Source organism: Macrobrachium rosenbergii, chromosome 12 (assembly GCF_040412425.1).
Source record: "Macrobrachium rosenbergii isolate ZJJX-2024 chromosome 12, ASM4041242v1, whole genome shotgun sequence".
NCBI classification, from domain to species: Eukaryota; Metazoa; Arthropoda; class Malacostraca; order Decapoda; family Palaemonidae; genus Macrobrachium; species Macrobrachium rosenbergii.
The window spans coordinates 71,030,049-71,055,454 of record NC_089752.1 but is presented as its reverse complement, the minus strand read 5'-3'; the positions used below and the strand labels follow the sequence as shown (position 1 = coordinate 71,055,454).

The following is a 25,406-nucleotide window of genomic DNA, read 5'->3' as shown; positions in this document are numbered from 1 at the left end:
CAATTCGGTTATTAGCAAAACAAGTTTCTCGTTCGGTTGTTTATGGCTGTACGCATTTTCGCAAGAGTATAAGGTTACTAACAATACTTTAATCATTCTCTTACTTTTTTAACTAGAAGATGGAATAAAGAGATGGGGGAAAAAGAAGTTGTCTCTCTTGCTGCCTGATTGTACGCTCTTGCCTGCGCCCGCACAAAATTTAAATATATTTTCTAAATACTGTCATATTGGTATTAATGGCTAACCCCATCGTAAACTCGAATTATCGTAACTCGAGCACTACCTGTAGATAGAACCCGCGAATACTTAGAACCCTTCCAAAAACACTTAGAACTACCTTTTTTGATAGTTCAGACACTAAAAAAAACTAAATATGCTTATATAGGTGTTATTCTACTTACGATGGGGTTAGGTTCCAAAAAAAACCATCATTTGGAAAAACGTATCTTGAATATAGCCTAGCCAACAGTAGAATATTCAGTACCATGTCTACACATATGGTAGCCTAGCCAACAGTAGAGTATTCAGTACCATGTCTACACATATGGTACCTACCTAGCCTACACTATAAAGTATACTCTATACATACACGGTATAGTAATTATTAATATCAGCTAATTCTGGAGGTTCATGCAGAGTGACTTATGATAATTCAGTACAAAGAGAAATTGAATAACAAACAAGAATTAGCTTAGCCTACACTATGGTATGTCGTATACATATACGGTAGCGTAGCTTACATTATACTGTACTCTATACAGTATTCACATATCGTATTATACAAACATCAACATAATGAATATGCATCTTTTCCATGGATCTCTTTAAAATGTTATGCCTTAATCCACTGTACCCAATAATATTGTATATATATTCTTATACTGCTTTTGTATTATAAATTGCGATCACAGCAATCAATGTTTTGGTTTGGAAATCGTTTACGCGGTGTTTATTTCGCTGCATTCACCTCAGTTCAGAGCGCTTTTCTTGCTTCTGGTTAGCGTAAATGAATCTCGATACTTTATGTACACGGGGCAAGGTTATTTTTCGTTATACTGTACGAAGTGTTTTCAAGTCAAAATATAACTCAAATATGTTTAACTGTGAAAGTAATTTACCTGTTTTTTCGTTTATAGATGACGCTGGCCGTTTGGGGACGTTTGTTTTGTGTAAAAAATTAAAAAATCAAGATTCCGTTCGCTTTTTTCACTCGATTTCACCATAATATGAGCTTTACATATTTATCGTTTATCGGCATAAAAATAGTAGTAGTGTTCTTTTATGCCCAGTAGTTTTGATTAAAATACTCTCTCCAATTTTAATTACGGTCGAGTTTCATCCATGTTGCCGATGCACAATAATTTAAGTGTCATTAGCAGCTTGAACATTGTTTTCTCAGCTTAGGCTACAACTTGCAGCATATATTTAGCAGTATATTTCCTTGATGATCTTTTATCCATACCAAATAAGGGTATAATGTAAAAATATACCAGTCCTATTCTAATTACTGTCATTTGTACCATAACCTACTGTAATTGTGTATTACCGTACACTGGTTGAAATATAAGCAAAGGGGCTGTTGTTTCTTGGTCGGTTGTTTATGGCTGTACGCATTTAAGCAAGTGTAACGTTACTAACATTACTTTTATCATTCTCTGTTACTTCTTTTAACTAGAAGATGGGATACAGAGTTGGAGAAAAAGAAGCTGGTCTATTGTAATTTGGTCTCTCGCTGCCTGAGCCCGCACAAAATTTAAAAATATTTTATAAATATTGCCGTATCGGTATTAATTGCTTACCCCATTGCAAAATCGAATTATCGTAAGGTGAACTATCGTAACTCGAGTACTACCCGAGTATTTTAAGTTTTGTCAAAAAAGTGCATTTAGTCATGAAAATGAGATGAAAATACAGTAATTAGTGAATATTTCTCAGTGAAAAATACCGTGGATGGGTGGGCTTTCAGCAATAATGCGTATGTATGTTCCATAGAGAAATCTGCAAATAGGTGAGTCCGCGAATACAGGGGGTTTACTGTAGTGAATCGCATGACGTGCACTGATGATACTAACCCCTTACAGGGTTGACCATCATGTCCATCTGAATGCATTATGTTTACACAAAATGTGTTACTACAGAACCTAATACTCCTATCTCTGCTTGCTGTAGATGACATAATGCAAAACAAGCACAAACCCATACCAGACAAAATCAGCCAAGATATTATCAAAATTGGTACAGCCAATTCAGACCATATGTACAGGGACACAACAGGAAGAATTCTGAGAAGGTAAACATTCCATTACCACTAGTGGGAAACAGGTGATTACAAAGAGTCCTTCTTGGTCAGTCAAGCATTATTTAGTTTATTTTAAGTGATGACTGCACCTAACAGCTTTAAGATGTAAGCTAACGTTAACAATAGAAGGTAAGGTTCATCCCATATAATTAAAACTGCACAATGTTTTCCACGAGTACAAAATCAAAATGAGTTTATTTCCAAATTAACCGCTGCAGTCTGTCTTGCCTATAGCAACGGCCCCCCCTCCTTGTTTTGTGCATGGAACACTTAGTAACAGAGATTAAAGGGTCCAGGGTCCACATATTTCAAAAGATAATTCAATCAGTTCTCTTAAAAAAGACCCTCAAGAGTATGGCACAAAGACAGACTATACTAGAATTTCAACAAGAAAAATTAAACTTGCCTTGGATGGATGGATACCAACATACACAGAGGCCCCATTTGCCTTTTCTCTTTGTATCCTTTCAATGTAAATGCAGTATTTCTTGCGGTAAACACTAACGACCTTGCCAACCTGCTGTCCTTTGTAGTGGCCACGTACAACCTGAAAGTAAACAAATGCTTAATATGTGAAACAGTAATTTTCAAACATATCATCAGCGGACGAATTTTACCTTGTAAAAACAAGTATAATCGGGTACTTAAGCATAAAATCCCTTGGATAGTCCTCTGTTACACCCAAATTTATGGTAGTGGACTTTTACCCTCAATGCCACTATAGCTGGTGTTCATTTCATCTGTCCACTCACCTACATAAGTTTTAGGCAATATGCACAGCTAGCTCTTGACTGGCTAAAATCAATGTTTGATATTGTAGGCTTACTCTGATCAAGACGCAAAATGTTTCTTCAATAATGTATCTGAATGCTTATACTGTGTATAAAACAACCTTCACACCTTTTAATTTAGATCATAAAAATCATGATTGATATAATAACAATAAAAGAACGAACGACAAGCTTGTAACAAACTTCTACTTATGTCAAACGCCAAAAAACGATGGACTTTACCACTTATTCTGTATCTCACTGCACGTACATAAAAAGGTATCTGGCTCTGCAAGCACAAATAAGAGGTTTTTAATAAATTCTTGCTTGTAAATTACATTACTAGGTTAACTTTCAAAATAAGCAAGAAATACCGTTGTCTATGAGGCTGTCTAGGGCCTACGGGATATAAATGGAACAACCACTGCCGTACTGGCTAGGTGGGAAATTTCTTGTATAACATGGCAAGAGCGCAATGGTATTGTGGTTTTCTTTCCAGAATACTCTGCACATTTATATATTTTTTCCTTAAGCATACTGCTTGGGCACTTTTGGGACTATTTAGCTAAATAACTTATGCAGCAAGAATTTAAAATCCCATTCTGTTCTCATCATCCTTAGTGTTGATGAAATACGTATGGCAAAAAAGACTAGCCTAAGAATGACTGAGCTTAAAAGGCCAGTAAAATAAAATACCAGGTGCATCAGCAGCATAGGCCTAGCTTCATTGGTCCATGCCTCAAGTTTTAGTGGTAAACATACGTTATTTTTCAGTTTGCAGACGCAGATATTACTTTGGTATAATAATAAGTTTATTTTATTCACATGCAATAAAACTAAAGAGAAAAAGTTTGAATAAGAAAATCTTGCGATTTGAAGTTTTTGAGCATAGGTCTGTGTGGTCTCATACTTACTGAAAGCCCATTGTTCATTTGTGTTTGATTTGAGCAGATTGCTTGATACAATTTCGTGTGCCTGTGTTGGTATATTATGAACACACATCAACGAATTTATGATTTACATCAGAAGGGGCAAAGTTTCTTTGTCTATACAAAAACATGCAAATGCATTATTGGAGAAATAAGTTTGATATTTATAACAATAAGCCAACAATATTGGAAACTGTCAGCCAATCCTTACTACCCATGTGCATGTGCCACATCCTCATCCGTGTCTGATGAGTATGGCCTATTCTGAGACGTGTTAGAATTACTTTCCCATGTCTCTCTTTTGGTATGATGAACTCCACTTTTTTAACTCCAAGTTTTATTTGCTTCAACTTATTATTTTCAGGTTCTTCATTCCAATTATTTTGCCATTTGTTTATAATGCCTACTTTTATATGTACAGTATTATATAATTGTTAACTGGGATATTTACATTACATCATGTCACACGGGATGATTTTTTAGCTGCTTTATCAGCCTCATTTCCCTTAATCCCTACATGGGCAGGGATCCAAGATATTTCTATATTTTTCCCATTATTATATAACTTATGGAGTAATAACTTTACTTGTTGTACGTTACTTTTTGGTTTGTAACTCGAATGGCTTCGATGGCGCTTCTAGAGCTGCTAAAAATTACAAAATTATTACATGAGGTTTCTTAAATTATTTTTATGGCTGATGCTATTGCACATAACTCAACTGTAAATACAGAGGCATTATCAAGTACAAAGAAATGATAGATTTTGTCTTGGAATACTGCAGTATATTCCACTCCGTACTCTGATTTAGATATGTCTGTGTATACTGCGTAATGTTGACCTTTTCGGCTTATATGCTCTATTGTGTGTTGTCTATGGTGTTCTGGGGTATATGAGTAAATTTTTTATAAATATTTCAAGGGAGTGCAAATTCTTATTTTATTCAAAGTCTGAGGAAGAGGTAATTTTACTACTGAAGGTAATTGCATATTTATACTTGACTCAAACAGTCTTCTAGCTCTACGAGGAAAGGTGGTGAGTGATTGTTTATAAATACATCTCTTAATTCAAATAACTGGTTGGAGAATCACTTGTCTGGATTCTCAGGGCACTCTTCATTGTTACAAACTCTCTATGGAGAGAGAGTGGTAGTTCACCACATTCAACTTGTGAAGATGAGGTTGGTGATGATCTAAAGGCTCCTGAACATATTCTAAGGCCTTCGTTATGAACTGGGTCTAACGTTTTCAGTGTTGCATCTGATGCTGAGCCATATATTTCGCTTCCATACAATGATAGAAAGCACTGTTGCTTTATAGTGTACAGTAAGGGTATGTGTATTGGCTTCCCAAGTAGTGTTTGATAGTTGAATTAGGTTTAATGCTCTTTTACATTTTGATTTCACGTGTTATACGAGCTTTCCAATTCCGGTGAGTATCAAATACTAATCCTAATAATTTTGTGGTCTGGCCAATTGGTATGGAATGATTTCTGATTTTTATATCTATTTCTTCACCTTTCTTCCACTTTTTATTTTTAAAAAACACGACTGCTCGAGTCCAAGTATGGATAATTTAATGCCTACAGATCAGGTTCATTCATCTGGTTTTATTATAGTTTTATTAATGATTTGCTCTGCATGTTTTATGTGATATGTTGAATAATATATTGCAAAATCATCCATATACAGGTTATTTTTAATTCCAATAGGCAGATTATTACTGATATCATTTATTGCTAAAGTAAACAGTGTGCCACTAAGGATGCTTTCTTGTGGAACACCATTTTCAAGTGGAAATGCACTTGATAATACATCATCAATTCTCACTTGAAAAGTGCAATTTGTCAGAAAGGTTTGGATAAATCTGGGTAAATGTCCAAGAATGCTTTTTTTTTTTTAAGTAACGTTTTTAATACTGCATATCTCCATGTAGTATTATATGCCTTTTCAATGTCAAAAAAGGTGGCTATAGTAATTTGTTTTTGTTCAAATCCTCTTCGTATGTGGTCTTCTAAGTCAGACAGAGAATCCAGTGTAGATCTGTTACATTATGACCCGAAATGAGTGGGAGTCAAAGTCCTATTTTCTTGAATGTGCCAAGTTAGTCAAACATTGACAATTTTCTCTAATAATCTGCACAAACAACCTGTTAAAGAAAGTGGTCTGTAATTGTTTACATTACTAGGATCCTTCCCAGGTTTGGGGATAGGAATAATTATAGCTTTACAGCATTCATCAGGAAATAAATTTCAAAGCCATAAGTGATTATAAAATTGTAATAAGTATGACTGCCAACAGTGCTAAGTGGCAGACCATTTCAAAACAAATACTGTCACCTCTGGGGGCAGATTTATTACTGTTCCAGAGAGCAAATTCCAACTCTTGCATATATCAAGTCTGGGTTCTCGTTGGATAACAGTGAGATATGTGATGACCTGTCAGTGGCTCTCACAGCAGGTTGATTTGTGCTGACGTTGGAATTTGCTTAGTCGGATGCAGAGAACGACTTGATTATGGTCCTAACACGCAAAACAGCATGACAGAATGTTGAACTAATGAACAGGAAGTGCCCAGATTTCCGGTGGGATATGTGCTTGTGTGTGTGCGACCTCTAAAGAGTTACTTAACCCTTAAACGCCGAGCCTCTATTTACAAAAACGTCTCCCGTATGCCGGCAGCGTTCGGGAGTTAGCGCCGAAGCGGAAAAAAAGGTTTTTTCAAAAAATCACAGCACGCTTATTTTCTAAGATTAACAGGTCATTTTTGGTTCCTTTTTTTGTCATTGCCTGAAGTTTAGTATGCAACCATCAGAAATGAAAAAAAATATCATTATCATATATAAATATTGAAATATATGACAGCGCAAAAAAAAATTTTCATATACAATTTTATACAAATCGCGCTGTGAGCAAAACAGTTAAAGCTAACGTTTTATATTTTTTTTCTTTGTATTGTACACTAAATTGCGATGATTTTGGTATTTAACAAATTGTAAAACGATCAAAGCAACACAGAGAAAATATTATCACAAAATGATGCATGAATTAAGAACGCTGCGGACGTAAAAATTTTTTTCAAAAATTCACCATAAATCGAAAATATTGTGCTAGAGACTTCCCGTTTGTTGAAAAATGAAGCTAATTGATTGAATATTACTAGACTGTTAGTGTTTTAGCTTACAATTGCAGTTTTCGACCATTTCGGTCGAGTTAAAGTTGACCGAAAGTCGAATTTTTTCTATTTATCGTGATTTATATGAAAATATTTCAAAACTGATAGAAGCTACAACCATGAGCTATCTTCTGTTGTATTCTACATGAAATTGCGCATTTTTCATATATAAAACTTTATGTAACGACTAATGTAAACGGTGCAAACATTACGACAACGTGATCTAAAGAATTTCCGAGATGTTCGCCGAGTTATCAGCGCAAGAGATGTAAGGAAAAAGTTTTTTCCAGAAATTCACCATAAATCGAAATATTGTGCTAGAGACTTCCAGTTTGTTGCAAAATGAAGGTACATGATTGAATATTACTAGAATGTAAGAGTTTTAGCTTATAATTGCGTTTTATGACCATTTCGGTCGAGTTAAAGTTGACCGAAGGTTGAAATTTTGGCAGTTATCATGATTTATATGAAAATATTTCAAAACTGATAAAAGTTATAACCATGAGTTATTTTCTGTTGTATTCTACATGAAATTGCACACATTTCCATATATAAAACTTTATGTAACGACTAATATAAACGGTGCAAACATTACGATGTGAAAAAGAATTTCTGGCGGATGTAAGGAAAAAAGTTTTTTCAAAAATTCACCATATATCAAAATATTGTGCTAGAGACTTCCAATTTGTTGCAAAATGATGGTAAATGATTGAATACTACTAGAATATAAGAGTTTTAGCTTACAATTGCGTTTTTACCATTTCGGTCGAAATCAAAGTTGACCGAAGGTTGAAATTTTGGCAGTTATCGTGGTTTATATGAAAATATTTCCAAACTGATAAAAGCTACAACCATGGGTTGTATTTTGCTGTATTTTACATGAAATTGCGCACATTTTCATATATAAAACTTTATGTAACGGCTAATATAAAACAGTGCAAAAATTATGACAAAATGACGAAAAGAATTTCTGAAATTTTTCGCCGAGTTACCGCTGTGGGGTAAGGAAAAAAAGTTTTTTTTTCAAAAATTCACCATAAATCGAAATATTGTGCTAGAGACTTCCAATCTGTTTCAAAATGAAGGTACATGATTGAATATTACTAGAATGTAAGAGTTTTAGCTTACAATTGCGTTTTTCGACCATTTCGGTCGAGTCAAAGTTGACCGAAGGTTGAAATTTTTTGTAGTCGACGTACGGTACGTCCACTTGGCACCCAACAGACAATTTTAGTCGACGTATGATACGTCCAGTAGGTGTTTAAGGGTTAAGAGAGGAACAGTGACTCTCACAGGGAGACTGCTTTGATCTCTAGTGGCAGACGGTGTGTTTCAGCCTCGTGTAGTGTTTAAAGAAACCGCCAGTATGAAGATATGTTATTTACGGCCATAGAACGTGAGTAAGAACATCCGGTGACATTGATATCTTTTCTAGACTTTACGAGGGAAAACCCCCGGTTGAGAAGCAGTGAAACCGAACGATGTCTACATGATGAAATTGTCCATTTGCGCATTTTTTCCGTCTTGAATATGTACATTAATTTCAGGTTTTAATATAATGAAATGTTTCTCTCAACAGGAATCGAACCTCGTCCTGGGAGGGACGAATATTTGGAAGTGGTGTTTTTTTATTTTTACTCTTACATACAATATGACCAGGGTGCTGTTCATTAATATTGCTTGGGATAGAATAATGGCTATGCTTGTTTGTGAAATGGTATTTCCTCTAGTTATGAATTCCATTTATAGAGGGTGTGAATCACTCCAGTTCCTGACCATAGCTTTTGCTGAATAAATTTCGTTAATTCGTCAATAAAGACTAGTCTTGTATGTCAGTGTCTCATTTCAGCAGGCCTTTGTGTAAAGATAGGTTTAGTGAGAGTCCTATGACGAAGGAGAAGGGGTCTGCTGACCCAAGGAAAGAGCCACGGTTACCAGAAACATCTCAAGAAAAGTGAGATGTTTGATTCGGTTCTTAAAACATACATCTTAAGATAAGATGGCCCTCCAAATCTGGGCCATTTAACACATATTAAATTTTCTATTATATATTTGGAGGTGCAGATTTGTTGCTGTTCAAGAGAGCAAATTCCAACTCTTCCATATTAAATTTTCTATTACAATATATATCTTCTATTGTTTTAAAATTTGTTATTAATTCTATATGATTTTTCTTTATGTGGAAGTGTCCATCTAAATTATTATCACTACTTACATTTGCTAAGTTTTCTCCTATTACATTACTTATTTCTTTCGGATAAAGTTTTCTTTTCCCATCTTTTTAATATGGCATGTCTATGTTTTTTTTAACCCTTAAACGCCGAGCCTCTATTTACGAAAGTGTCTGCCGTATGCCGGCGGCGTTCGGGAGTTAGCGCCAAACCGGAAAAAGTTTTTTTTTTTCAAAAAATCACAGCACGCTTAGTTTTTAAGATTAAGAGTTCATTTTTGGCTCCTTATTTTGACATTGCCTGAAGTTTAGTATGCAACCATTAGAAATGAAAAAAAATATCATTATCATATATAAATATTCCAATATATGACAGCGCAAAAAAAAATGTCATATATAATTGCATACAAATCGAGCTGTGAGCAAAACGTTAAAGCTAATGAGTTATTTTTTTTCTTTGTGTTGTACACTAAATTGCAATGATTTTGGTATATAACAAATTCTAAAACAATCAAAGCAACACAGAGAAAATAACATCACAAAATGATGCATGAATTCGTAACGCGTGGACGTAAAAAGTTTTTTTCAAAAATTCACCATAAATCAAAATATTGTGCTAGACTTCCCGTTTGTTACAAAATGAAGGTAATTGATTGGATATTACTAGACTGTAAGTGTTTTAGCTTACAATTGCAGTTTTCAACCATTTCGGTCAAGTTAAAGTTGACCGAATGTCAAATTTTTTCTATTTATCGTGATTTATATGAAAATATTTCAAAACTGATAAAAGCTACAACCATGCGTTATTTTTTATTGTATTCTACATGAAATTGTACACATTTTCATATATAAAACTATGTAATGACTAATATAAAACAGTGCAAACATTATGACAAAGTGACGAAAGAATTTCTGAGATGTTCGGCAGAGTTACCGCCCGCGAAAAAATTTTTTTTTTTTTTTAAATTCACCATAAATTGAATATTGTGCTAGAGACTTCCAATTTGTTGCAAAATGAAGGTAAATGATTGAATATTACTAGAATGTAAGAGTTTTAGCTTACAATTGCGCTTTTCGACCATTTCGGTCGAGTTAAAGTTGACCGAAGGTTGAAATTTTGGCACCGTGATTTATATGAAAATATTTCAAAAACGATAGAAGCTACAACCAAGAGTTATTTTTTCTTGTATTCTAAATGAAATTGTGCACATTTTCATATATAAAACTTTATGTAACGACTAATATAAAACAGTGCAAACATTACAACAAAGTGACGAAAGAATTTGAGATATTTGGCCGAGTTACCGCGCACGGACGTAAGGAAAGTTTTTTTTCAAAAATTCACCGTAAATCGAAATATTGTGCTAGAGACTTCCAATTTGTTGCAAAATGAAGGTAAATGATTGAGTATTACTAGAATGTTAGAGTTTTAGCTTACAATTGCATTTTTCGACCATTTCGGTAGAGTCAAAGTTGACCAAAGGTTGAAATTTTGGCACTTATCGTGATTTATATGAAAATATTTCCAAACTGATAAAAGCTACAACCATGGGTTGTTTTTTGTTGTATTTTACATGAAATTGCACACATTTTCATATATAAAACTTTATGCAACGGCTAATATAAAACGGTGCAAAAATTATGACAAAATGACAAAAGAATTTCTGAAATTTTTGGCAGTTACCGTGTGGACGAAAGGAAGTTTTTTTTTCTAAATTCACCATAAATCGAAATATTGTGCTAGAGACTTCCTATGTGTTGCAAAATGAAGGTAAATGATTGAATATTACTAGAATGTAAGAGTTTAAGCTTACAATTGCGTTTTTCGACCATTTCGGTCGAGTCAAAGTTGACAGAAGGTTGACATTTTTTGTAGTTGACGTATGGTACGTCCGCTCGTCACCCGACAGACAATTTTAGTCGACTTACGATACGTCCAGTCGGCATTTAAGGGTTAACATGGGTACCACTTATTTACCTGAATTTTTCCCATATTTTTGTATGGGAGTATTATTAGAGAAAGACATATTTCCTCCATGAAATTATTCGTCCTTGAATTACTTCTTTCAAATTTTGCAGATAATTTGTTGTGTAGAGGTTTTAATAAATTAACTTCTAGTAATAATACAGTTATTTTTTGTAAAGTTCCTTCTGAAATTGGTAATATTTTATTAATTTTGTTGAATTTTTTATTTAAATTATCTAGTCATCTCCCTATTGTTTTATTTTTATTAATTCTGTTAGCTTACAAGACCACCATGGGACTTTGTGTTTTGTTGGATGAGATTTGATTTTGGTATTGGTTTATCAGTAGCATTTTCAATGAAATCAACAAGACACCTATTTATTTCATTATGATCTTGTATTTTCTCAAATTGTGGGATATTCCTAGTGTGGAATTCATATCGCTCCCAATCTGCTTTATATTGAGGGACATGCTTGACGGGATTATTTTGTGATAATGAAATTAATATTGGGAAATTATCACTAGTGTGCAAGTCATCAACTGTATTCCAATCTAATCTGCAACTATGTTGTACATAGTTAAGTCTACTGAGGAAAATGTTCCGTGTGTTTTGGAAAATATGTGCTAATTTCACCATCATTTATACAGTACATGTCGTCTGAATCCACGAATTCTATTTCATGTCCAGCTCTATTTGAGTTTGTACAATTACAGTCCCATACTGGGTTGTGAGCATTAAAATCACCTACTACCATGTTCAGCAAATCTTTAAGTTTATCAGTGTTGTAACTTTTATTAGGATGGTTGTATAAATGAAGTTTTCATAATAAAACTAATATTGTAATACTTACCTGAACACCTGAATTAGCCCTAGTCACCTTACCAGCCCGAACTACATCCCCATACCTTTTACCCACTAAGTGGGTAATTAACTGTCAGCGTTACCAACGCTTACAGGAAAACCTTGTCAAATGAGTTACCTGAAGTACCGTTGGCAACGCTGCTGCAAGTCCCGGCCTAGTGTGGCTGAGATCCCCAATTGCGTTATTCATTATTCACGTTGAAGTGGGCAGGAGGGTGGGAATCATTTAGGTGTTCAAGTAAGTATTACAATATTAGTTTTATTATGAAAACCTCATATTGCAATACACTCCCTGAACATCTGAATTAGCCCAATTAACAAAATTTTAAGTAAGTGGGATCAATCTAATTCAGCCCGATCTGCCAACAGGGAAAGTAGGTAACTCATTATTCGCCTACTCTGTATAAATGAATGTATCCTCACCTGGTTATCCCACTTGGTAGGTGAGGATGCCTGTAGAGAGGATACCCCCGACATCAGTCTCATGTCTAGGTACTGTATGAGTTGAGCTACCTCTCATGTGGTATTCAAATTTCATCATGGATAGAGAGTAGCAAAAAACCAACCTACCATGTGGCTAATCACAGCCTCCCATGAGTAGCGGAGAACGGCGAACCTCCCATGTAGCTTATCAACGCACTCTCATGTGTGGAGGGGTATGACGAACCGAACCTCCCACATGGGTAATCAAAGCACTCTCATGTATGGAGGGGTACGATGAAACTCCCATGTGGCTATTGTAGCCTCTCATGTATGAAGGAGAAGTTGTGTGCAGGATCTTTGAGTTCTTCGCCGCCCGTTGCTGCCGATGTCTGCGCAGAAGAGGTTGAAGAAACCAAACCTGTCCACTGGATCTGCCTAACTTAACGGTACTAACGCCAAATTTAATACTCTCACTATGAATCCTGACCAACAGAGAATCACAAGTTCCTTAGAATACATTCATTACCTAAAGTTCCCCCATCCCTTGACATTACTGTGTAATTATAAGATCCAGATGGTGGCCACAAAGGGACCCAGCGAGTAACTCTTCTCCAAAGCAAACTGAATGTCTCTGAGGTAGAAAGTCGTGAAAACCAACACCTACTTCCAAGTGGCCGCTTCTAAGAACCTCCGCACTAAGAGAGTAACCCCTCAGCTAAATGAACGCACCCTTGATCGTAGACTTAGCCGCTACACATGGACTAAGAGAATAACTCTCATGTAAGGAGAACGATGAACCTCCCAAGTGGCTATTCAGAGCCAACCATGTATGGAGGGAATGGGGTAGTGTGCCGAGCAGTTGACCATCCGCCCTGCAGGGTGCGGCAAAGACCGAAAAGTGAAGAAGTATCTCAGCACCGATGAAAGAGCCTAGGTTAGCCTACGAGAGCATGCCCTTGGACTCTCGTAGGGAAACTATCAAAGACTAGGATACTTAAAATGTACTAAACCTAAGTTTATGTGATTATACTATCACTGTTGCTTAAGATTCTAAAGCCTAAAAGGAATTCCTCTATCTGATTAACCTAAGAACCACCGCACTACGTGAATACCACCTTAGATAAATGACCGCACCCTAGATAACAGACTTCGCCGTTACACGTGGACTAAGAGAATAACCTTCCGAGCCTTCGCACTAAGAGAATACCACCTCAGCTAAATGAACACGCCCTAGATAGGAGACTTCACCGCTATACGCGCTGTGGCAAATTGAATGCCTCTTAAGTAAAGGAAGATAACACAGACAGACTCCCAAGTAAACTGCCTCCAGAATAGAAGACACTGAACAATTCCTTAGAAAGGAAGATGAAGTGGACATCCTCCAAATACTGTGCAGTCGGGGAAATACAGAGCCGAAGACGACGAGGACGAACCCTGAGAGGCCTGGGAAATCACCAGCAATAAAGAAATTCGAAATATTAAGTAACATCTGGATTTGGGGGGGGGGGGAACGGTGCTGAATTAAATAAAAAAAACTGTTAATTGCTTAATATAACGTAAAAAGCCAAAGTTAAATTGTATTCAAGGTCATAAAGCTCGTACCACATGAGAATCGTGTAGTGTGCCCGCAACTGTTTGAGGAGTGACCGCTTATGAACCAGGAACCAGGAACCCTCTCTCCGAAAGTAACTAATTGCATTCTTTGACAGCGGACGGGAAGGATTCCGCGGAGACACAAGAAGTGTACACAGAAGTGGACAGAGTTTCTCAACCTTTGATAAACACTTTAATATTCGCAAAGGACATAAAGACATCCCCGCTGGATTGCTGGAACCGAACACTTCCAGATAAAGAACCTTAAACGAACGAGGCAGAGTTTTAGCCTCTGACTCTGTCTTCACCACAAATTCCGGAAGAAGAGAAACACATATCCTTTCCCGCCTAGGAAACCAGCCTAAAAAACTTCCCCAAGCTTCCCCACTTTTCTAGCTAGCTGCAGTTAAAGCCGAATGAAAGAGAACACCTAATCAGTTGTCTTAACGTTAGAGCTTCTAAAAAATCTCACGAAGGAGCCTGAGTCGGCAAGACCAGACGTTAAACTTTATGGAACGTAATAAATCATGGAAGATCTTACTCCTAGAAATTTTGGGAAGATGGAAAAATGTACTGCTGTGTTGAGCAGTAGCCAGCAATAGCCAAAAACGAAAGAATCTTGACTTTCTGAACGAATGAGAAATTCAGCTATTTTGGTTATGGAAGGCCTAAAGATGGAATGACCTTCCTTACGACACCAACTTCCACATGTCCAGCTGACCTAGTAAAGCTTACGGGTTGACTTTCTCAACTTGAAAGAAACACTGTCTAGACATAGCTTTAGAGAGTCCCGTCTGTCTGGCTGTTTGCTCGGCAGTCGCCTGCAACTAGGTTCATCACACAAGACTTTGGACGATAATGGTGAAAATGCGGTTGTCTAGAAGATCTTCCGCACGGGAAGGAACATCGGAACTTCCGTGAGGAGCACTAGGAGTTCCGGAAACCAAGGGGGTCAGGGAAAACAAGGAGCTAGAGCCATAGACATCTTGACACTCCCGCAATTCCTGATTACCTGATGAATGAGACCGAATGGCGGAAACCATACACCTCTAAAGTTCTGTTGATCTTGTTCCCCCCCCCCAACAAGTTCTCAGATACGACATGAGTTACGATGTCGCAAAGTAGACCCACTACTCTGTTGCGCACTAGGACTGAAAAACACCTGAGGGCTTCCTTTACAGCCCTGAGTTCCCGAAAATTATGACTCCTCACGTTCCTGATCCCTCCAGAAGCCCAAAGCCTGGGTTCCTCCAAGGTTGCTCCCCAACCTTGATCTGAGGCATCTGAGTACAGGTGAACGTTGAGAAGAGGGGAGACAAAAGACCTTCTGGATCTCAGATGCACTTCTGACTATCACAGAAGATCCGACAAGCGAGAATCGCTCCAAACTACATTCTTGAAAAAAAGAGAGAGAGAGAGAGAGAGAGAGAGAGAGAGAGAGAGAGAGAGAGAGAGAGAGAGAGAGAGAGAGAGAGAGAGAGAGAGAGGTGTGTGTGTGTGTGTGTGTGTGTGTGTGTGTGTGTGTGTGTGTGTGTGTGTGTGTGTCAGGAAACACCTCTACTTCAACATTTTGTATCCTCAACGATGCATAATTGCCGGCACTGGGGACAAGAGTTAGAAACAACAAGTTTGTTATACTGGCCACATCCCCTAAACCTGAGCAGCCACACTAATCATAGCCTGCTGTGATGCTGCTGCTGATGACGGCTACACGAAACTGACCAAAGAGGAGATGATATCCTCCCTAAAAAGACTGTTGCAGAGGGCAAAAGGCGCCCTCAACAGAACCCTTTCCGAATGTCCGGATAGTGAGGCAGAAGCTTTAAAAAAGAAGTCCCTCCTCTTCTTGCCAAAGAATGTTGTACAGTCAGACAAAATGTTAACCTGGTATGCCAGCCCCATTGAAACCAAAGTGATGAGGTGTCAGGTAGTACAGGATCAGAGGGAGTATATCCATCTTCTTTGAGAAAACTGTATCAACCTGGACCACATCCACAGTGGGACAAGGCTTCTAACTGGCTGCGAAAGGTGTCCTCCAAGATACAAGCCTCCCTAGATGAAACTGAGACCAGACAATTTGATAAAGGAACCCGAGAGAGAAGAGCCTCAACAGATTCGTTGAGAGGAACCCTGACATCCACAGAAGGGTTACCCTGTACCTTGTAAAAACCCCTCCCGAATAGGAAGCAAGGTTGAATCCTGCTTACTCGACCCAATCAAAGCCACTAACCTACGTCTGCCTCCCTCAATGCCAAACCAGACCAGATTCTTTGGTGACTGAGCAACTACCGGTTCCGCCGCATATAGCGCCTCAAACATAGCTTGATTTGGTGGTGTAGGCTTCTCCGGTGCCTTGACTGAGGACAGAGTATGGATGAAGTCCACCATCCACTTATACTCATTCTCATTAGCTGAAGGAAAACTAATATCCAATACCGGATCCTCTTCTTCAAATGAACATTCCTTGTCGGACTGGTACGACCGAGCCGGAACAGGAAAAAAAAAAGAGACAGGCTGACCCCGGAACTCGCCACACCTGGGTGTGTGAGATGGACACCCGACGTATCAATTGCGAAATACTGGAGGCACCAAAGTGGGCTGCGCAAACCCTGCACCACCCAACACTGATGACGCAACACCTGGGCGGACAACGCCCACTCCTGAGAGCGAAGAGGCCGCAACACCAGAACCATGCAAATCTGGATGTGTCAAAACTGCATGAGAATGGGAATCTGGAACTGAAGACCTGCTGGTTAATGAAGGGGGAAAAGTCCTTGATGACCTGGAATCAACCCCGAACCTACATGGACGCCTTAGGCAGAGGGACAGAGAAACCTGGAGGAAAGCTGAGAAAGAAGCCAAAGGAGGGAAGAAGGAAGAATCCACACTCGGAGTAACCACGTTGGACAGGTGGAGAACGTACCAACTGGACCGGAACTCAAAGGAGTTTCAAAGGGGAAGTTACGAGGTACCGAACCCAAGGTAACAGAGGAAGGGAAATTACCAGCTATGCTAGAGAATGGAAAGGCTGAGGAAACTATTGGTGCTGATTCACTGACCGATGGCACAGGCGAACCGCTGACTGCCGTAGCATCCGCAAGAATAGCGGAGGATACATTACGGTTAGAAACCCGTAAAGAATGAAAATAAGGAGTTGCTGATGCCTCCGCAAGCACCTGAGAAGCAACTAGGTCGGATGCCTGAGAAACTAAAGGATTTGCAAAAGGTGATGAAGACTGAGCCGTTAAAAGTACCCCCTCCCTTTACCCCAAAAGGGAGAGAGGGAGCCGCTAAAGCTCTAATATTGCAGGGTTGAACCAAAGAACATGCAACAAAGACCCCGAAGAGCGGACCGAAAAAGAAGATTAAGTAAGGGAAATGGAAGAAGGCTTAGAAGAAAATGGGGAAAAGGAAAAATTCTGCAACGGCCGAAGAGGCCATAGATTTCAAAGAAGTAAAATTCAAGACATGATCATGAATATTGGAAAACCTAAAATTAAAACATTGCCTAACTAGAATCTATAACCTTTAGAGGGACCCAACAAATCTGCATTATACCACCATTGCAAGACGAAAGAAATTTTAACCCCTGAAGGAAAAAGGAACCTTCGAAGAAGGAGTATTCAAGGAAAAACAAAAATTCAGAACCAGATACATCAGAAACCAAATCTGAACTAGTGCTGGTTCTAGAACAAGCAGGGGGGCTGAAAAAGAACGTTTAGTACTATTATTCCTATCTTTAGTTTCTGTTAATTCATAAAGCTAGAAAAATTGACTAGACATACTAGCTGATAACTTGTCCTCTAACTTTTTGAATAATTCTTCCATCTGATCTCCTGACCAAGACCTACACTTGCCACCTAACTGACTGATACTACACTGCATCTTCCTACATAAAATACAAAATACAATGCTGATTGTGCTTGAGGGTACTCATCCTACACTTGCAGGATGTGCAGGACCGATGAGCGTCAGCATCTCCAGCAGTAGAAGGCTCTGTCATCGAAGATGTAAATGAAGTGGGAGTATTGGCACTAGCAGACGGTGATGTCTTCTTGTTTGACTTATCCAATCGAGTCCAAAGTACCAAAGTCAAAACCGGGAGAGAAGTTCCAAATCCAGTCAACGTATCAATCCAGGAGAAAATGCTTTGAAAACAGTCCAAATCGTAATCTGATGTCCAAATTTTCTAAATGGGGGTCGGGCTAAATGACCAAAAGTTCGCCTGATGTGGGACACACCCCCACAGCATGGCAAACAAAATACAACTGGGGATCTTAGCCTCACTAGGCCAGGACTTGCAGCAGCGTTGCCAACGGTGCTTCAGGTAACTCATTTGACAAGATTTTTCCTGTAAACATTGGTAATGCTGACAGTGGGTAAAAGCTATGGGGATGTAGTTTGGGCTGGTAGGTGACCAGGGCTAATTCAGGTGTTCAAGGAGTGTTACTGCAATATCATAAATTACATAATTATCATTATTTATTCGTATATTTTAATACTTGATATTTGCAAGTCAGTAAAGTCTATAGGTACTTGGTCATAAAATACTTTATGTACATATATACAAGTACCTAACTTTCCTTCTTACTCTCTAAATGTAGAAACCAAGGTATATTTACCTTTGTTGATATTGTTTTGTTGACATGTAAGCACAATATACTTGGTTCATATTCTTTTAGTAGTCATTGTATTTCTCCTAAGTGTACTCTGGTCTGTAGACCATTTATGTTCCATTATATAATATAGCCATTGAAAATATTGTTATAGCGTTGTTTTGTTTTCTTATTTTTGTATTATCAACTTCGATTTTTTCCAATAATTTACTCACGATATTCGTTTGTTTTTCTTTACAATATATTAAGTTCTCAATGCACACACAACCTTTTTCATGGGTGCTCAAATCAGTGGTTTCTTCTTTTCTATATTTCATAAAATTTCTTATACCGTTTGTTAAAAAATCTTTTGTTACCTTTTAGTTATTACTGCATAATTCAATGAAACAATCATCACATCCACGTGTCTTCATGTATACGGTATTTTTTTCATTTGTTCCTATACCAATTACAGGAGATGGAGTAATCTCTTCTTCCTTGACATAATCATTATCTATGGCAATGCTCTCTTTCACTTCTTCAGTGTTTTGGATATCTGCTTCATAGGTTTTACTATTATTTTAGGAGATAGGGGTATACTCTTAGCTTGTTGTCTTTCTTCATATCCTTTGTCTTTGGTTTAACCAATGTTTCTCTAATAACAGTTGGTTTCTTCGTTTTGGGTAGTAATCTCTCCAAAAGCCTTTTTTTTATCTTTAATTTCCAGTCCATCATGAACCCCCTCTATTACTACCAGCATCCTCCTGTGTACCTATTTGTATTACTACTTCAAATGAATTGGATAAAATATCTATCTCATTTGTACCTGTTCCTTTATTCTATACCAATTTAGTTTTTATTTCTAATGCATTAATTTCTTCTTGAGGTTTACTTTTTTGTGCTCCATTACTTCTATTTGTGCATTTTTGTTTCAATTTTGGTTCTTGAAGAATATGTATATTTTTTAGACAGATCTTGAATTCCTCTCACTTTTAATTCTAACTTAGCTTCTTTAACCCTTAAGGGACGGCATAATTTATCAATGTGCAGCACCCCAGACCGGGGAAACTTTGAGGTCGGCAAAATAAAAAAAAAAATCACATCAATGGAAAGAGAATGACATTTATTTGAGACAAGGGTATTTTTCGTTATACGAAGTGTTTTTAAGTTGAAATATAACTTAAATAAGTCTCGTTGTGAAATTACTTTAGCTATTTTTTTGTTAATATATGACGTTCACGGGAATCGCTGCTGGCCGTTTTGGGGGCATGTTTGTTTTGGGAAAAAAAAAAAAAAAAAATCAAGATTCCGTTCGCTATTTTCTCTTGATTTCATCATAATACGAGCTTTACGTATTTATCTTTTATTGGCGTGAAAACAGCAGTAATTTGTATTCTTTCATGCTCAGTAGTTTTGATTAAAATACATTCTCTTCAATTTTATTTACGGTCGAGTTTCATCCATGTTGCCGATGCACAATAATTTATAGTCATTAGCAGCTTGAACATTGTTTTCTTAGCTTCAGCTACAACTTCCAGCTTAAAGTTACTGCAGCAGTGTACAGTATTTTCATTTCCTTGCCGATCTTTTCTCCAAAGCGAATAAGGGTATAGTGTAAAAAATATATCAGTCCTATTGTATAGTACTTAACATCATTTGTAACATAACTACAGTAATTGTTTAACTGTACGCTGGTTGAAATACAAGCAAAACAGTTGTTATCTGATACGATTATTAGGAAAACAATGGTTGCCCGTTCGGTTGTTTATGGCTGTACGCATTTACGTAAGAGTATAACGTTACTAACAATACTTTTATCATTCTCTTTTACCTTTTTAACTAGCAGATGGAATAAACACATGGAGGAAAAGAAGTTGGTCTATTGTAAGTTGGTCTCTCTTGCTGCCTGATTGTACACTGCTGATTGCGCGAAATCTAAAAATATTTCCTAAATATTTAGGAAGTTGTAGCTGAAGCTGAGAAAACAATGTTCAAGCTGCTAATGACTATAAATTATCGTGCATTGGCAACATGGATGAAACTCGACCATAAATAAAGTTGAAGTGTATTTTAATCACAACTACTGAGCATGAAAGAATACAAATTACTGCTGTTTTCACGCCAATAAAAAATAAATACGTAAAGCTCGTATTATGATGAAATCAAGAGAAAATAGCGAACGGAATCTTGGTTTTTTTTTTACACAAAACAAACATGCCCCGAACGTCATATATTAACGAAAAAAATAGCTAAAGTAATTTCACAACGAGACGTATTTAAGTTATATTTAGACTTAAAAACACTTTGTATAACGAAAAATACCCTTGTCCCAAATAAATAAAGTATCCATATTATTGTCACCTTTACTAAACTTTGTCAGAAAATAATGATTGTATGATCTTTTAACTATTAATATATATATATATATATATATATATATATATATATATATATATATATATATATATATATATATATATATATATATATATATATGTGTGTGTGTGTGTGTGTATGTATATATATAAATATATACATACAATATACATATATATATAATGTGTGTATATGTATATATATAGGCTATATATATATGATTATTATCACTTCTGTATGCGATTCATTTATCACACATTACCACAGGTGAAAAATAAGAGACGGGGTGTAGGTCCTGACCAGTTTCAACTTTATTTCCAAGCCACTGACAAAGGATCCGTCCTTCATCAGTGGCTTAGAAATAAAGTTGAAACTGGTCAGGACCTACACCCCGTCTCTTATTTTTCACCTGTGACACACACACACACACACCCTGGCCCCACCTTGTTTTTGTATATAAACCTCTGTCAACTTCTTTTGTATTCAGTGTGAACTTGAAAATGTAGAATGAACTACGAAAGTACTTGTTCAAAGTCCTGGTTTTCACTCACCTTCCGACGTGAACTTAGTGATATTCTCAAGCACGCTTCCTTTGTGCTGTATTGGGATATATATGTACATAATATATGTATATGTACAGTATGTATATATATATATATATATATATATATATATATATATATATATATATATATATATACATATGTATATGTATATGTGTATAAAATATATATATATATATATATATATATATATATATATATATATATATATATATATATATATATATATATATACACATCTTCACACGATGGCAGCCGAAAGCAAAGTGGAGAAAAGACTGACAAGTGGATGGGGCTTCCCCCCTACTGTCGGTAATTAACTGCAACCTTGTCTGAAAGTTAAATGGCTGTTTCAGCCTGCATTCACAAGCTAAATCCTATGTAAAGACAAATGGTTTGTATTTGTGTAGGAATAAAACAAAAAGGACAGTACACCTATAAACATTTTTACACTTACTGGTCAAGTCACTCACACTTCCCATAGACATCACTGCTTTTAATGCTCGTAAAGCATCTACTCTTGATGTGTGCCCACTGAATAAAAAAAATTTAACCTTCAGGTCCAAACTTACCTGTACTTCATCATCCTTTCTGATAGGGATTGAACGGACATTGTATTTCTGTCTTAGTTCTTTGGACAGTGGAGCAGACATAAACCTCCTACGCAGGTGAGATGGTGCATTGAAATACCTTTGGCGATTCTTTCGCCTTGACTCAGTCTTAAGCTTGTTGAGCTTCATGGTGTCTTCTGAAACACAGTTCAGTCATTATTAATACATCACACTTTCAACCCTTAAATATGAAAATGCAAAATCAGAAATGTGAAGAAAAAAAAGTTTATCACTAAACTAGACACTTTACTGTAATCCTCAAAGCTCAGTCTATGTAAAAACTTTCCTAGAACCATAATATTTAATATTTACCATTTTGTATTCTTACACATCTGAATGCTTTGGGCAGAACACCAGGCACTATGCCTAAATTGACCGTTCATTGCAATAATGGTGGATATGCTGACAAAAAGACACATGGAAATTTGCTGTCTACGAGTGGAGGTAAGATATGTGACAAATGGCCACAAAATCCGTCAACAGTGATACTGTAGAGAAACATAAATCCAAGTGGACAAGCAATACGATAAGACAAAACAAGGCAAAAATACAAGTCAAGGATGAAATACCCGAAGATGCAATAGAAGTGGGGAAAATAAATCAAAGAATGAAATCATGACAATGTTAAGAAACAAGGTACAGTAATGCTTTGATTTCCTTGCTGCAATCTCAAGAAGACTGGAAGAAAACCAGGAATTTTGGAAAAGGCTTTGGGATGTAGTGACAGAAATGCCACAGTCAGATGACTGACAGAAGACTTACATGGCAACATAGTAACAGAACTGTTTTGAGGATGTTGTTGGTAGATGTTGCCTGGATGAAAGAAATCAGGCAGAAGCAGTATTGGAAGTTTGACCAAGCCGCGGACTAAAGTTGCTTGACATAATCTTCAAGATATCAAGAAAGTAAAAGAGTGGAGAAACCAAACCCGACTGACTTTATGATGACAAAAAGTATAGAGAGCATCAAGAAAAGGAGTGTTCTGTTATATAGGGTGAGGTTGGCCTAACATGCAATAACTACGGGCCCATTCAACAGTAAGTACAAAAGAAAAAGAAAGACAGCTGGCCAAAAAAAGTAAACCCATGGAAACGTAAAAATGACATTTTTATGATACAATAAAGTTTGATATATACTTACCAAGCAATTATAAAGCTACTAGCTTCCTACCATGGCAGACCAAATATTCAAACTTCGCGGTGGCGCTACCATTGCTAGGTGACTGGGTAAAACGGTTCATCTTCATGTGGAACTTTGTTTTCGCCATAAATTCAGGGTGCTTACATCCAATACAGGTTTCCAGCCCCTGGAATACTTGGGGACTACGAAAATTCTGTTGTAAAATCCTTCCGACAACTGGTCCACTACTTCCTCCACTGTTCCTTTGCAAAGGAGAGAATCTACCTCTTGGGCAAGAGCCGAAAACTTCTCAGACCTGACTGAGTAAGACATCAAGGCGAACACCGACATGGAAAGCGGCAGCTTGTGTTTGAAAGAAATGTAGCCTGTCTTCAAAACCTGCACTACCCAAGGTTCTGCACCTCTGACTCCATTACTTCCAAATACGGTGCAACCTGGCACTTACTGGGGCGCGAAGGACAAAGATCTCACTTGTTGGCGGCCGGTTTGGAAGCGGACTTCTTGAAGGGCTTTGCTGGAGGGCAAAGGTTAGAGCGTGGTCTCAACTGGGACCTGGCTCGTCCCCCACGAAAGGGCTGAGGTTGCAGAGGGGAAAAACCTTTAGAACGACTGCAGGTGCTGGCTTGGGGCGCTTCAAGGACTGAGCCAGCAAATCATATGTACATTTCTTCTGCAGAGCAGAAACGACCTCTTTAATGGTGTCCTGAGGGAAGAGGTACGACTTGTCAAGCAGAGCAAACATCAGAGCATACTTCTGGATTGTAGTAACTCCCTTGGTGGCAAATGAACACCACAGCTCTTGCTTCTTTAAAGGGCCCATCGCATATAAAGAAGCCAGTTCTGCTGAGCCCTCTAACTGCCTTGTCTGTGCAGACAGTACATTTAGCCCACCCACGACAAAATCTCAATCAGTCCTCAATCTTCCTAGCCAGCACTCCCACTGTCCAATCCAGAACACTAAAAATCTCCAGACCCTTGACATTACGAACCAGGTGATCCAATTCTGGGGAAGAGAACATTACCTTAGCTGAGGCAAAAGCAGACCACTGCGTAGTGTCGACCAAGGGCTTGAAGTCCCCCTGGGAGGAGGCAGACACTCCCAAGGAAGGAGCTTCTCTGGTGGCATAAAACCGATATCTCCTTTTCAGAAGCTTTGAAGGAGGGAAGGCGAACACAGCCTTGCCCGAGTCCCTCTTAGAACTTAACCATCCGTTGACGTCTTTAAACGCTCTTTTTTAATTAGAGGAGAGGACTAATTTAGGAATACAAGAGTCACTAGCTGCTTCCTCATCAAAAAAGGTAAAAGCAGGAGAATCCAGAGGCACGGGCTGGAAGAAATCCAAGAAGTTCGCTAATAGGTTGAACCATGGTCAGCTTACTCCTGATCCGACGATATCGGAGACAAGTTGGGATCCTCAGTCTTGGAAACAGTCTTCTTTTTCAAGAACTTCATCAAATCATCAAGCTGGCTCTTAATCGGGGCCAAAGGCGAAGCCTCTTTAGAAGGTGCAAGAGGAGGAGGAGGCAGTGGCGCCAGGCGCTAAGGAGAGTCGAGTGGTCCACAGTTGGCACTAAGCGAGAGGAAGTAGGTGCCAAACGAGCTGGCGCAGATGCCTGAGATTGCGAAGCGGGTGCCAAGCGCTCGGGAGAAGGCAGGAGCTCAGGAACACGGGAGCACTTGGGCTGAGGCAATGACCACTTAAGACGAGAGTTCTTCAGAGACGACATGGCGATCTCCAGAACCAAGAGACTCCAGACTCCCAAGATGACTGACAAATCTGAGCCAACAAAGAATTCTGGAGGCAGACCAGCAAAACTGCAGGTCTGAGGGATCACACTGACCTCCATAAGCCTCTTACAGGAGGCAGTGAACTGGCCATAGCAGCAGAATGCCTCTTCAAAGGATGAGAGGTGGAAAACCAACACCTTCCATCCAATA

The 25,406-nt window shown here is 37.8% G+C and overlaps 1 protein-coding gene across 1 annotated transcript in view; it reads right to left on the bottom strand.

Annotated features, from left to right (window-relative positions):
* Positions 1-25,406, bottom strand: part of RpL26 (ribosomal protein L26) — a 52,389-nt gene that overhangs the window by 11,701 nt on the left and 15,282 nt on the right. The window contains exons 2-3 of the mRNA XM_067112363.1: positions 22,289-22,464; positions 2,706-2,846 (exon numbers count right to left, since the gene is read on the bottom strand). Of these exons, the coding sequence (XP_066968464.1) occupies positions 2,706-2,846; positions 22,289-22,456 (309 nt within the window). The 5' untranslated portion in view covers positions 22,457-22,464. The remainder of the gene's footprint in view (positions 1-2,705; positions 2,847-22,288; positions 22,465-25,406) is intronic.